The following is a 14606-nucleotide window of genomic DNA, read 5'->3' as shown; positions in this document are numbered from 1 at the left end:
CTTCGTCAGATCGGAAATAAGCAAATGTGCTAGCTGACATCCTCCCACCCTGTCAGACTGTCATAGCAATGCTTGAATGTTCTCACTTATATACACTGTCAGCTAGCACATTTGCTTATTTCCGATCTGACGAAGAAGGGCGATCTTTGTTAAAAATTACCCTGGAAGCAGGTTGTGAAAACCGAAATGCCATTCTGCTGTTTGTGGGGGTTGGGAGCAGGAATTAACGATTCACAGTGCTGTGACTTCTGTGATACAGCTAAGTATTTTGGTCGCTGGCTGTTTATATTGATATATTTTGTGCTTTACTTGAACACTTGAAGTAACTAAACTAACTAAAGCACATTCTATTTGCTACAATCACAAAGTGTTGAATATTGTTCAAAAAAGGCAGTTTATAAATCAATGTGACATTTTCAAAAGACATCTTAAATAAACTAATGGTAAAAATATAAAGGAAGGTTTGCCCCTCTGATCATTGCAGGTGGTTGAGGACTGTATCTGAATTTAAGAATGCATGGGACAGGCATGTGGGATCTCTTAGTGGGAAGAAGAGATAGCAAATGGTATGGATGGGCAGACTTGATGGCCATATGGCCTTTATCTGCCGTCATTTTCTATGTTTCTCTGTGTCTAAGATATCAACCCAATAACATGTCAAAGACAATTTATAAAGAAATAGAGTAGAGAATTCCTGTGTTAGGTTGGCTGATTTAGCTTAAGCCTGGTTAGAGTACCTAGCATAAATGTGTATACTCTCCTAGTTATTTTTTGGAGTTCCTTTCTGATCTTGGATTTTATTGTACAGCGCTGTGTTCCTTTTAAGTTTAAGTGGTACAGTAAATTCAGTAAACAGAGACACAAGCATGAACATCCCTGTCTTAAGTATGGCAGATTTCCTCGCTCAACATATAATTAATCTCTGGAATTCATTGCTAGTGAACGTGGTAAAAGTCAGGGTTTAAAAAAACATTTGGATAAGTTTCTGGAAGAAAAGTTCATAAACCATTATTAAGGTGGACTTGGGAAAAAAACATCTACTGTTTGTTTTGGGAATGAGTAGCATGGAATCTATTACTCTTCTAGGATCTTGCCAGATATTTTTGACCTGGATTGGCCAGATATTTTTGACCTGGATTGGCCACTGTTGGAAACAGGATACTGGGCTTAATGGACCTTCTGTATGTATGATGTTGTACGAATATGACTTCAGAAAAGAATTTCTCTTTTACCTAACAATGAGCTCTGTGGCATGGAATGGCCATTGTCAAAGTAGTATTCAATTCCACAGGATAACGGATGGCAGCATTGCAAAAGGCCTCTGACTGGAGCAGAATAGATGAAGGGTTGATTGGCCTGTTTAAAAAGAGCAGAACATACATCAGTCAGGCTTAATATCCAGAACCATGACAATTCACTTGCATATTTATTAAATCTTCACAATAGTCCATAGGTCATACTGGACTTTATTTTCTAAAGGCATTTGTTTAACCTTTGACATGCATGAGAGAGATTAGCATGCTTAATATTTCCACTGTATGCAAATTTCTCTCATGTATATTCATCATCGGTATCCTTAACATCTGACCTTTTGGCAGTTCTCAAGGACTCAGAATGAATACCAAGGCACCATTCATTCAGGTCTCGATGCTCAAAACTCCTGTTCTGTTCTGAAAATACCACCCAGACAGCGCTGCAAAGTTCCTCCCCAATGCTCAATGCTAATTGCATGCAAATTGTATGCACACTGTTAGCGCTGCACATTGGCATGTAAGGAGGGGGGATATCCCCAGCACATGCACAGTCTTCATGGACAGGAGGAAGCACAAGTGTGGCGGAGTTAAAGATTCTTTACTGACATGTCCCTTCTGAGCAGAGGTCCTGAGAGTGCAAGCAGCAGGATAGATAGCCCCAGCAGATAGCAGGGAGGCAGGCAGAAAAAGCACTTGCCCCTCTGCTCTCGCATCAACAAATCTGGGGGTGGCGGCCAAGCTCTCTCTTTTCCCCTTCCAACCCCGTCGTGTCTCTCCTCCAAATTCCATGGCGACTTGAATCCAAATCCTGTAGCGGCTTCAGGAATCCATAAGACTACCTCTTCAGACATCTAATGCCTGTTCCGAGCTAGTGTAGAGTTTACTGCGGTGAGGACGCCCTTCTGAAGGGTGCTGTTATCTGAACATCAGGGGAAATAGGAAATAAACCCATTTGTATGCTTTTGCATACACTAGCATGATACTTTTGCTGATCCAGAGTAAGCTTGTTATTCACCATGGCAGGGGCCTCTGAACATTGTGCGCTGACAAATGCGGGTGCTAGTCTGGAACCAATGGCCTCTAGCTCCCGTGTTTGCTTCTGTGCATTGGGCCCTTAATTATATTTTATTTTCATTAGATTTTTGTCACAAAATAGGCAAATGTGTTTAGAAAATAAAGGGGCCATTTTACTAAGATGTGTTAAGATCTGGGCTTAACTTGTTTTAATGCGGGACTTTTCTGCATATTAAACCCAGATTTTCTGCAGTAGTATTTAGGGCCTTTTAAATAATTATTTTTTTCCTGGTCCTGTGCTTATTTTTTCACTTGCATGTGGGACTTGCAAAAAATTAACACCCCTAGCTACACCACTGCACCTATGGATCTCAAGACTGGTGCTCTAACCACTAGGCTACTCCTCCACTTTAGTAAAAGGCTTCTAAAGACCAGTACGGCTTATAGACTATTATGAAGATTTATTGGACCTGCTAGTAGAGTAGTGGCAGAAGCCAAAAGCCACTAGAAGTGGGTTTGGCTTTCAGTTCATATAAAAACAAATTGAGAAAAGAATAGTACACAAGCTAAATTCCAGCCAAAATTGCTAAATATGTAATAAGGACCAGCATAGGGACTTGACAGCATAGGGACTTGACTGTTATTGTGTGGCCTGTTTATTACAGTATACTAATGCATTAATACACATCCTCCCTGGATTGTATACATGGCATTAAAAGATATGCACTGCCATATAAAAAAAAAAAATTCCCACCCAAAACAGCCCAAAACCCGCCCAAAAACCTCACACACCCCACCCCCGATGTCATCACCCCCGCCCCTTCCGTCATCACCCCCACCCCCGGCGTCATCAACCCGCCCCCGCCGTCATCAGCCCCGCCCCCGCCATCATCGCCCCGCCCAATACGTCACCAAACCACGCCCAATACGTCACCAAACCCCGCCTCTGTTGCCGTTAGCCCCACCCCCACCAGCCGAAAAACCCGCCCCCCCAAAAAAAACAAGCCCAAAAAACTGCAACCTGCCGCGGGCAAAAGTTTCCTGCGGCAGGTTGCGGAAAACCGCCCATCTGGCAACCCTGGTAGGGCTGAAGGAGAAAGGAGGATCAGTGCCAGGGGCTCTGGTGGCTGAATATGTGTGTGTGCAGAGAGACAGAAAGGAAGAGAAGCGAGAGCAGAGCCATGTGCTCTGCTTTATATATATACTAGTAAAAAAAGCCCGTTTCTGTGAGCAATGAAACGAGCACTAGCAAGGTTTACCTGCGGCAGCGTTGGGAGGGCGCAGGATGGCAGCGTGGGGAGGGTGCAGGTGGGTAGTTTGTTTTTGGAGGGTGGCAGCTTCAGGGTCCCGGCGGATCAGGTGTTCAGAGGGCACTCCTCCCCCTGCGTAGCTCGGTGTTTGTCGCTGTGCGTCGGGGGGGGGTGGAGGCCCTGCATAGGCCGCTGTTTCTTGCAGTGCGTCGGGGGGGGGGGGTAGCATCGGAGGGCGGTGGAACTGGCGATTGGCTGAGTGTCATAGCCCCGCCCTCCACATCATCATGTTGTGACGCGAGGGCGGGGCAGACACTCATGGGTTCTTGCAACTACAAATTTACATTTAGAATGTTGGGGTTGTGAATTATGTGTGGATGGGGCATGGCTGAGGGCGGGTCTATGAGTGAGAGTGAGTGGTTCTGACAGCCTAGAAGACTACAGGGCTTCAGTGTTTCCCTGCCACACAGTGAGGTTCAGAACATTGGAGGTGAGAATTATTTATATAGATATCTAACAGGACAGAGAGGGATCAAAAAACTTCTTTTCTTCCCAGCCTTTTGTTATCAGCTCTTTCCTTTGCAACCTCCAGTTTAATTTCCTGATGTAAGGAAGATGAGCATTTTCACAGGTTCTACTCTTTGAAGTCCCTAGTTTTGGAGCCTCTCTGTCTGGCTTTCATTATTCTCAAAGCCCTGCTCCCAGATGCTCAGAGAGGACAAAGGTATGTTAATTAGGGGTAATCAAGAAAACAAAGGGCTAGGAGGCAGCTGAGCGGGTTACCATATGGCTCCAGAAAAAGGAGGACGGATTGAGCCAGCCGGGTTTTACTTCCATTGCTTTCAATGGAAGTAATTGAGCCAGCCGGGTTTTACTTCCATTGCTTTCAAGCAATGGAAGTAAAACCCGGCTGGCTCAATCCGTCCTCCTTTTTCTGGAGCCATATGGTAACCCTAATTTGGTACATCTGCCATCCTCCGGGCTTCCTGAGGGAGGGGGGAGTTATCAGAAGCTGGTTTCATCAATCCTGACATCCAGCAATCCTGACAGTGTGCGCATCTTAATTACTTAACAAGCCTGTTTGTGCCAATATTTGAATGCTAACAATCAATTATCTGCATTTATTGGCCTCAACTGCAACAGGGGAGGGGAGATCCTTCCTGCCAAGGGTCCAGAGCACCATTTAGCCTGGTGACTGTTCTGGGTCAGACTTTGCTAGCTAATGCCTTTTTTATGAGAGGCAGGAGACTCCCTCTAGCTCATTAGAACAGAAGACCCTCTTCTCCAAGAAACGACCAGAAAATACATATTATTTTAAGAGGGGCATTTTTGATATGATGTCTAAATCTAACTTTGGACGTTTTGCTGAAAACATCCAAAAATCAAGTGGTGAATGCAAAAGAAACACCCACACTGCAGCAGACATAATCTGGTCCACATTTAAATCCCCAGAACTAAACATAGTAAAACAAATATTGACAAAATATGCACATGCATACTGTATGCTAGAAAACTGCCCGAACTACATGATGAAAGACCCTATGGACTGGTTCATCGAATGCTTCACCAAACACATCACACACATGCTAGCAAAAGGACAATTCCCAACAGACAAAGGCGACATAGTACTAACACCAATACCCAAAATCACAAAAAGCAAAATTAGCGACATCGCTAACTACAGACTAGTGGCTTCAATGCCACTATTGACCAAAACAATGAGAGGCCTTGTAGCACAACAACTAATGGAATACCTGATGCAATTTTCAATCCTTCATAACTCCCAATCAGGCTTTAGACCACAACACAGCACTGAAACAATCATAAAAACTTTGATAACGAAGTTAAGAAGTCTTATATGCCAAGGTCAAAACATATTACTAATTACAATTCGATATGTCAAGTGTTTTCAACCTAGTAGACCACAAGGCACCAATGACTCTGCTCGACTACATGTGCATCTGCGGAGCAGTGGCATCATGGTTCAATGGTTTCCTAAGGACCAGATCCTACATTGTGAAGATGGCTAACCAGTTATCAACTTCATGGATCTCTGAGTGCACAGTACCACATGGTTCACCAGTATCATCTATACTATTCAACATAATGAAGGCACCACTCAGAACAAAATTGGAACTAATGGGCTTCCACCCATTTATATAGGCAGATGACATCACCATCTACATACCATTCCACAAAAATATCGCAGAAATAATTTAATCAAAAAGTCATGGATATCATGGAAAACTGGGCAACAACTTTCAAACTCAAAATAAACAGAAAAAAACACCAAATTCCTGGTTATATCCACATTCTTGCACCCCTTAAAGGTGCCTTACCTTTTGCCGCTTTCTTTCAACCCCTTCCTATCCTCTCAAGTTCCTTCAAACTATCTGTCCATCCCTCTCTCCAAATACTCTTCCCTTCCCTTCATCTCTAAAGGCTCTTTCCCCTTCACATCTACTCACTTGAAGTATTATTCCCCATTTAGATGGTCTTCATGTTGTCTTTGGTCAAGTCATCTCTGGACAAGGAGTCATTAAGGAGATAGAGAATCAGAAAACAGATGCATCCAGTAAACCATATGCTGAAGTTCGTGTGTTGAACTGTGGAGAATTGATTCTGAAATCCAGAGCTAAAAAAGAAGAAAAAAAGAAACACAAATCTTCATCCTCATCCAGTGACTCTGAGAGTTCCAGCGACTCAGAGTCTTCCTCTGAGTCCTCCGCAGATTCTCAAAGTGGAGGGGAAGCCAAGTCAAAGAAGAAAAAGAAGAAACATAAAAAAAATTCCAAAAAACAGAAGAAAGAAAAGAAAAAAAGAAAGAAAAACAAAAAGAACTCATCTAGTGATGTTGAAGCTGAAAATTCAACAGCTCAGCCAGCATCCACTGTCAGGCCAGAAGAGATCCCTGCTGTCCCAGAAAACAAGTTTCTGATGAGAAAAAGTCCACCCCAATCCGAGGAAATAGAAAAGAAGAACAGAGAGAGAGAGAGGCTGAGCATTTTGGCCAACACACAATCTATGAATCCGAGGAGGCTTCTAGTAACCAGATCAGGAAGGAAAATAAAAGGAAGGGGCCCAAGGCGCTATCGGACCCCTTCGAGGTACAGATCAAGGGATCGCTTCAGGCGGAGTGAGACTCCTCCACATTGGAGGCAAGAGATGCAAAGAGCTCAAAGGATGAGAGTTTCCAGTGGGGAGCGCTGGATAAAGGGCGATAAGAGTGAAGTAAATGAAAATAAGAAAGAAAATCAAGAAAGCCCAGGAACAGGTAAAGAAAAGAAAGCATCAGATCATAGTCAAATGTCTGAAAGTCCAAGCAGAAGAGGGGAAAAGGAGAAGGAAAAGACCACATCTCTGTCAGCAAAGACAGAGAAACCAGGAGAGATGCAGAGAAAGAAGATCATCATAATAAAAGTAGAGGAAAGAAAAGAGCAAAATCAAAAAGCCGTAGTGAAAGCAAGGAAAATTCCAAAAGTAAAGACCGAGAATCAAAACACAATAGACATGAAGAGAAGAAGATTTCATCAAGAAACAAAGATAGGGAGCATGAACGAAACAGAGAGAGAGAAAAGCATTCTGATGCCCGAGGAAGAGGAAAAGAAAGGAGCAGAAGTAAAGAGAGATCCAAACGAGCAGGGACAAAGAGTAAGGAAAGGGAAAGAAGTAAAAGTAAGGAAAGGGAGAAGCATGCTCGGTCAAAGAGCCGAGAGCATGAGTCAACAAAAGGAAAACATAGAACCAACAGCAAAACAAAGGCACAAAGCAAAAGTAGAGACCAAGATAAGGGAACCCAGTTGAGAAGTAAAGAACGAGCACCTAGCAGAAGTAAGGATCATCTGAAACACAGAGAGAAAGAAATAAAGAGAAAAGGAAGATCAAGAAGCAGGGACCGAAGGGGAACTCCAGAAAAGCACAAAAGTAAAGAAACTAAAGGAAGTGGAGATTCCAAGAGCTCTGAGAAAGAAGAGAGTCAAAGCAAGAGCAAAGAGGAGAGTCAAAGCAAGAGCAGAGAGGAGAGTCAAAGCAGGAGCAAAGAGGAGAGTCGAAGTAAAGAATTAAAAAGTTCACACAGAAAAGATAACGATGTTGAAAGTCATAAGAGAAAACGTTCTAGAAGCCCTAAAAGTAGTAGTCCTGAAAACAACCATGAGAAAAAAGCCAGCAGAGATGAGGATAGGAGTCCAGACTCCAAGAAAAAACGAAACAGTAAGGACAGAGAAACAAAAAAAAACATCTTCACACAGGAATAAAGAGAGGGAAAAAATGAGGCCTTCATCCCAAGACAAAGAAAGTAGCCAAAAATCAAAGAGCCAGGAGAGGGACCACAGCAGCACCAAGGACAAAAAATCTAATCACAAGTCGAGTCCCATCAGTAAAGATGGAAGTGGATGAAGAAATTTTATGGACATTTATGGCTTCCACTCCCTCTCACTCTTTCTGTGTATGTAAACGGGCTGCCAGAGATATTAAGGATCATTCTTTTTTTTTTCTTTTTTTCTTTTTTTTTTTAAGTGGACTTCAGTTTGAACTTTTGATAATGAACTATCTGGACATTTGTATTGCTAAAGTTTTAATAAACTTGAAATGAGAACTGAATCCACTATGTAATGCTGTGTGTTAAGGATGTTGTAACATCCAGCAGTTACGCTGTACTTTGCTGATTTATTTTTCCCATTGCAAGCAAAACTTAAGGGTAAGTCTGAAAATGCCACTTTATATTTTCATAACCTTTCTCTGTTCTAAACCTACTACTACTACTACTACTATTTAGCATTTCTATAGCGCTACAAGGCGTACGCAGCGCTGCACAAACATAGAAGAAAGACAGTCCCTGCTCAAAGAGCTTACAATCTAATAGACAAAAAATAAAAAAAAAAAAAAAAAAAAAAAAAAAAAAAAAATAAACCTGTATTTCTTATTTCCATTTTTCCAGTATAGCTGATGTGCTGTGATAAAACATACATTATGAGAAGGAAAATGACTTTAAACTGTCTTCAACATAGGTTCCGTGTAGTTTTCAGGAAGAGCCAGGCCATGGAACACTTTTTTTTTTTTATCAGTGGTGGTGCTAGTCAGCATTGGCTATCAAGTAAAAGAGACAAATTTCTTGAGAATACTCTCATAATTCAAAATTGAACTTGGTGGCATTACTGAAATTTCATGTGACGTCTCTCTCATTTTTGTTTATTTTCAGATTAGTATCCCTTTTGCGTTTTACTGATTTTCATGAGCCATGTGTCTTCAGTACCCAAGCGGGACAGGGCTTCCTTGCAATTAGGATATTCAAGTCATGCATGGGATAAACATAAAGGAATGCTGTTCAGAAGAAATGGATCCTCAGAAGCGTAGCAGAGATTGGGTGGCAGCACCAGTGGTTAGGGGGCGAGGCTAGTGGTTGGGAGGCGGGGCTAGTGCTGGGCAGACTTCTACGGTCTGTGCCCTGAAAATGGTAGATACAAAGCAAGGTCAGGTATACATATAAAGTAGCACATATGAGTTTATCTTGTTGGGCAGACTGGATGGACCATACAGGTCTTTTTCTGCCGTCACCTACTATGTTACTATGTATTCCCCATTTTCCCTTACTCGCATACCTTTTACTTGCTCCCTACATCTAGAGGCTGTTCCCTCCTCTTCGCATTGTCCCTGCTCATGCTCTTCCTTCCTTCACAACCCCTTCCTCCCTCCACATGCTATTTCTTACAATTCGTACCTTACCCCTCTTAGTTTCCTTCTCCTTACTCCTCCTTCCTTTCCTCTGTTCTTCTCCTTCTTCCAGTGAGTGGATCTCATGGTTACCCCAGGCATAATTCGACTCTACCATGCACCCAACAGGCTAGCTGCAGGAGACGTTTTGAATCACATATCATTTCCTACTGTTACAGGGCCAGTTTCATGGAAAGAGATTTTGTGATTCTTATTGTGAAACTGGCTTTGATGCTCTAGGGCATAATATCTGATTTCAACACTTCAGCTGATGACTTGGGAGGGGGCTGCAGTAAGAAGCTGGATCAGTAGACAGACCAGGAAAGCAAGTATTGGATCAACCAAGGATTTGGGTTATTCCAGGCCCATAGGAGTAGTTTACCTGTTTACTCTGCAGGGAAGGAGCACTGAGTAGGGCAGTCAGAATAAAAGGAAAGGTTAAACTTTCTCCACTTCCAGCTCCTTCTTTCTCTTTTTGTCTCTCACACATATAGGAGCCAACTTTTCATAATGATTGGAAGCACTCAACTCGGCACACTTTACCATGTCTGTAAAAAGGAAAACAAAGTATGGCAGGGTCATGGACACATCTAGCCAGGCCATACTTAGATATAAAGCCTCAGGCAGTGCACACTCTGGAAGGAATTGTGGCTTAAAGAAATTAAGCTAGATCTGGCTGGACTGGGAGGGATATGACTGTGGTTTAGATAGGCTGTTGGTGGGAAGGGGGAAGGAGGAGAAGAAAAGTGAGGTGGAGTGAATTGGTGGGGGATGAGGTGGGGTTGGGGAGGAAGAGAGACTGGTGGCACATTCAGTGCTTCCTTAGCTCTTCTTTAAGCCACAATTCCTTCCAGAGCTAAAGAAGCACTGAATATCCCACCAGTCTCTCTTCCTCCCCAACCCCACCTCATCCCCCACCAATTCACTCTACCTCACTTTTCTTCTCCTCCTTCCCCCTTCCCACCAACAGCCTATCTAAACCACAGTCATATCCCTCCCAGTCCAGCCTGACCTAGCCATACCACCCACACTCAGGCAGGATGGTTGTTTTATTTTTGTGAAAAAGGAACATGATGCTCCTCTCCATTTTTCTTTCAATTTGAGACATGACTATAGGTCCTCTCCATTACAAAACTTTTTCAGGCCATGGCATCACATACTTCCAAAACTCCCTTTGCTTCTGCTTGCCCCTTCAGTAACATAGTAACAAAGAAAATGACAGCAGATAAAGACCAAATAACTTATTTATCTTGGTGACCATAGGGCTGGAGGAAAATGGCAAAATATAGCTATTGCCGTCCCTTGACCCAGCCCAGCTAGCACAGAAGTCTTTACTTTTGTGTCTATAGTCACTGCTTATTCTTGATCTTCTTTTATGCTTCTTCTCTACCTTCATGTTTTCTTGTCTCTTATAAATTCTATTCCAGTCTTGTTCTCATGTATTCCATTTCTCTTTACTCCATGTCTTTGATAGAGAGTGACTGAAACTGAATCTGTGGCTGAAATTTACAGCTTGGTTTCAGCCAAAACCAAAAACCTGTCACCCTGCCCCCAGCAGAGTGCATCCCCTACCCCACCCCCCATCTCCCCAACAAACAGCAAATATCCCTCGGCCTCTGCCTGCCTGGGAGCAAGTCCTGCTGGAAGAAAGCGGGTTTAATGGGCTGACCAGGCCCCCCAAGCACCCGTAGGCCCTCCCTGGGCCTGCCTTTAGATAAAAAACAAGATGCCTTTAGATGCCATGGTGACCTAGAGGCTCTTTGGGGCATGAGCAATCTGAAGTTGCTTCTGCCTTTCATGGCCTTGCAGTCAAAATGGCTACTATGATTTGCCCCAACAGCCAACCCTCAGTCATTCTTGCCCATGCCGGTTCCAATCTCAAAATGGCTGCAGCAACCCCTCATGGCAATCTTGCAAGGCTACCGTGGAAAGTGATGGCAGCCATTTTGTTTGTGTAGCTGATTGGCAGGAGTGACTCGGGATCACTCCTGCCTCAAAGAGCCACTAAACTACCAGGGCATCCAAAGGTAGGCCCAAGGACGGCCTTTGTGTTGGAGCCTGTGGTGAGGCAGGGTCAGAGGGGGGAGAGTTTTGATTTCAGATTTTGAGCCAGTTTTGGCACCGAAGCGAAAACCAAAATTCAGTTGGCCTCTAGTGTTTGACTTTCCATAGCCTGTCTCTCTACCTTCTCTCATCTCACTGTCTTCTAGTGTCATTCCCTCATGCCACTTCTCACCCTTGTCACCTTTATGTCTCTTTCCTCCATCTTGACCTTTTCTCTCACCTTTCAGTCCTTTTTACAATCCCAGCCCACATACACTCTCTTACAGCTCCTTTTTCCTCTGCATCTTATGTCCCTTCTGCATGCTCTTCTTCCTCTCTCCCAAAATCATGTCACCTTCTGCCAGCTTCCTTTCCTCTTTAAAACCCATGTTCTGTCCCTGAATTCCTCTCACTTTCACACCCTGTTTCTTCCCCACTCACCCATAGCCGCTGCGAGGGGGGGGAGCAAAATTCCCCGGGCTCTGGCCTCCAGTGGGGGCCCAGTGCAGGGGTCTCTCTTTCTCTCTCCAGCTCCTAATGGGACCCGGGTGATCGCATCCCAACAGGAGCAAGAGAGAGAAAACTCCGAGCCGGGCCCCCCTTCCATTGCTTGCCAAGCAGCTGCTGGGCCCTCAGGCCACACATGCTCAGTTTTGAGACTGAGCATGTGCGACCTGAAGAAAGCAGCTGCAGGGGCAGGCTATGCTGGGCAGAGGAAGGAGCCACGCTGCCTGCAGCTCCCAGGGCCAGCCAAGGTACTTCGGGCGGGCGGGCAGGTGGCAGGGGGGGGCAGCGGTGGCGATGACGATTTGAGGGTTGGGGCGGTGGCAATGTCGATTCTGCCCATGGAGCAATTCCTTAATTTTCTTTCCTATTGGTTTGATGCTATGTATTACTTTCTGCTTCTTTTCTATATCCTTCATGGTCTCTAGTATACTAATACTGATCACTTTAACTAAACAATTTCAAACAGTCCCACAGTGAAAGCTCTTTCAGCTGGTGGTAAATGTGCCTCACTTGTCACTAATCCCAAGGAGAAGCTCCTCTCATAAGTTTTCTGTTGTTTTCAAGTGTATTATGGGTATTATTTTCCCTTTCTTCACACACACACCTTTTGTCTCTGATCTCTTAAAGCATAATATCTTCTCAAAGCAGACATATGCTAAAATAATAGGACATTATAGCCTCAGCACAGCAGCAAACACCAGAAGTCTCTTATGTTTTTCTGAAATTTGCTTTTATTGAATAACTGTAGCTTACTTACTCACAGTTAGTAGATTCTCAGAAGTTACTGCCCCGAGTCAAGAGACATTGTAGTTCTGAGAGCTGTTTTCAGAGTGTGGAGATGGAAATTGGAAGAAAAGGAAGCTTTATGGTGGAGGTGAGAGAGCTGTCAGGTGAATGAAGGTGGTTCACAGATGGGATGCTGATTCGTGCAAATTCTAAGATAACTTCTGAGGTAAAAAGACAAGTTCTCTGCAGGGGAGCAGGAACATGTGCATTCAGAGACAAGCTGGAGAATGTCTGAGCTCATGGGGTCAGAGGTCAAGAGGAGCCCACAAGATCAGGAGGGTGAGATAAAAGGAACAATAGGGACAGAGCCTGAGACCAAGTAGCAGAGGTGGTCATATAAAGCAGTCCTTGATTGGAGGAACAAAGTGAGAACAAAGCAATAAAAACTACGTTAGACCACCTAAATTTTCAGAAAGCACTAAAGACAGACCTGTTTAGAAGAGCATACCCCACCGACCCAACATAAAAATACCTGGTCACTTGCAACACAATGTAACCAAAGACCATAACGGGCATTCCGCAGCTCCTCAGTACCTTTCCGCTCTCATCTCTCCCTACACTCCTCCCCGTGAACTCCGTTCACTGGGTAAATGTCTCCCCCTTCTCCCCCACTGCTAACTCCCGGCTCCATTCCTTCTATCTCCCTGCTCCCTATGCCTGGAATATACTCCCTGAGCCAGTACGTCAGGCTCAGTCTCTGGCTGTCTTCAAGTCTAGGCTTAAAGCCCACCTCTTTGCTACTGCTTTCGACTCCTAACCATGACTCTCTTACTCAACACCCTCACTTATCACCCCTACCACTGCAATTTCCCCACCCCTAGCTATCTGTTCGTCTGTCCAATTTAGATTGTAAGCTCTGTTGAGCAGGGATTGTCTTTTCATGTTAATTTGTACAGCGCTGGGTAAGTCTAGTAGCGCTACAGAAATGTTTAATAGTAGTAGTAGTAATAGTACCTGACTCTGCTTCCCCCCAACTGTACCTACCATACATGTAACTCATTCTACCACAATATCACTTTGTATTCATTCATACTATGTATTTGTTCAGACCGGAATCGGCTAACGTCGTTAAAGGTTATATGTAAGCCACATTGAGCCTGCAAAAAGGTGGGAAAATGTGGGATACAAATGTAACAAATAAATAAATAAATAAAGATGATCAGGGAATGACACCAGGTAGACAAAAGAATCAATCTCTGCTGAGAAAGTGAGGAGCCGCTGCAGGAGAGCACATCTATAGTAATGAACTTCATACGAATAAGCCAGGGTGGCTGCAGTACATGTGAGACTACATTACACACAATGCATTGTCTATGTATCATTGCAGGAAGTGACTGTAGCAATAAAAATCCTTAGAAGGGAGAATAACATTAAAGGCATTAAACACATTTTATGGCTACGGTTTAAAAACAGTATAAGGCTGCCAGGGACACAGCACCTTTCTGACACATTTTAAAATGCCTTATTTAAGAGCAGGGTCTAAAGGGGCAGCATGTGGGCTTCCCCTTCAGTTGTTAAGCTGTCCTGGCCCAGTTTTTTTTTTAAACTGAATAACTCTCTGCTAGGATCCCACAGAGGCCTCTTTCCTCCATTTGCAGTACATGTGTAGCCTAGCACTGGATACTAGGTTTTCCTGATAAACTGGAACCCTAAATAAGCTCCCTCTGAGATTTAGTGGATTCTGATATGCTTGCTGCTTAGCGGCTCTGTTTCTGGCTGACATTCACAGTAGTTTCAAAATAGATGTGACTGTCCTTAATAAAGCTAGATTGGAACACATTGAGCCTGTTAACCTACCCACTAATAGTACCCTGATGCTGAGGAGCAAATGCGGGCGCTAGAGGCCATTAGAGCCGGACTAGTGCCTATGTTTGCCGGCACACTATGCTCGGAGGCCCCTACCACGGCAATCGAGTGCACCAAATGATAGCGCCTGTAGCATTAAAATTAGATTTAAATTAGTTCATTTTCAGGCTTATTTTTGAAAGTGATCACCGCCCATCTTCTGACACAAATCGGGAGATGGGCGGCGATCTCCTGA

General features: G+C 43.9%; 2 protein-coding genes across 2 annotated transcripts in view; one reads left to right on the top strand and one right to left on the bottom strand.

Annotated features, from left to right (window-relative positions):
* The window catches only part of MRVI1 (murine retrovirus integration site 1 homolog), a 188094-nt gene that overhangs the window by 135284 nt on the left and 38204 nt on the right, over nt 1-14606 (bottom strand). Inside the window, exon 2 of the mRNA XM_030200986.1 lies at nt 1233-1356. The gene's annotated coding sequence lies outside the window, so the exon portion shown is untranslated. The remainder of the gene's footprint in view (nt 1-1232; nt 1357-14606) is intronic.
* Nucleotides 5414-8106, top strand: LOC115469646 (peptidyl-prolyl cis-trans isomerase G-like). Its single transcript, XM_030202440.1, is given in 4 exon segments — nt 5414-5574; nt 5992-6860; nt 6863-7746; nt 7748-8106. Coding segments are annotated over 4 exon segments (2082 nt in total). The 3' UTR covers nt 7916-8106.

Source organism: Microcaecilia unicolor, chromosome 4, assembly GCF_901765095.1.
Source record: "Microcaecilia unicolor chromosome 4, aMicUni1.1, whole genome shotgun sequence".
NCBI classification, from domain to species: Eukaryota; Metazoa; Chordata; class Amphibia; order Gymnophiona; family Siphonopidae; genus Microcaecilia; species Microcaecilia unicolor.
The sequence above is the reverse complement of the archived record's forward strand: the minus strand, read 5'-3'. Positions and strand labels throughout refer to the sequence as shown.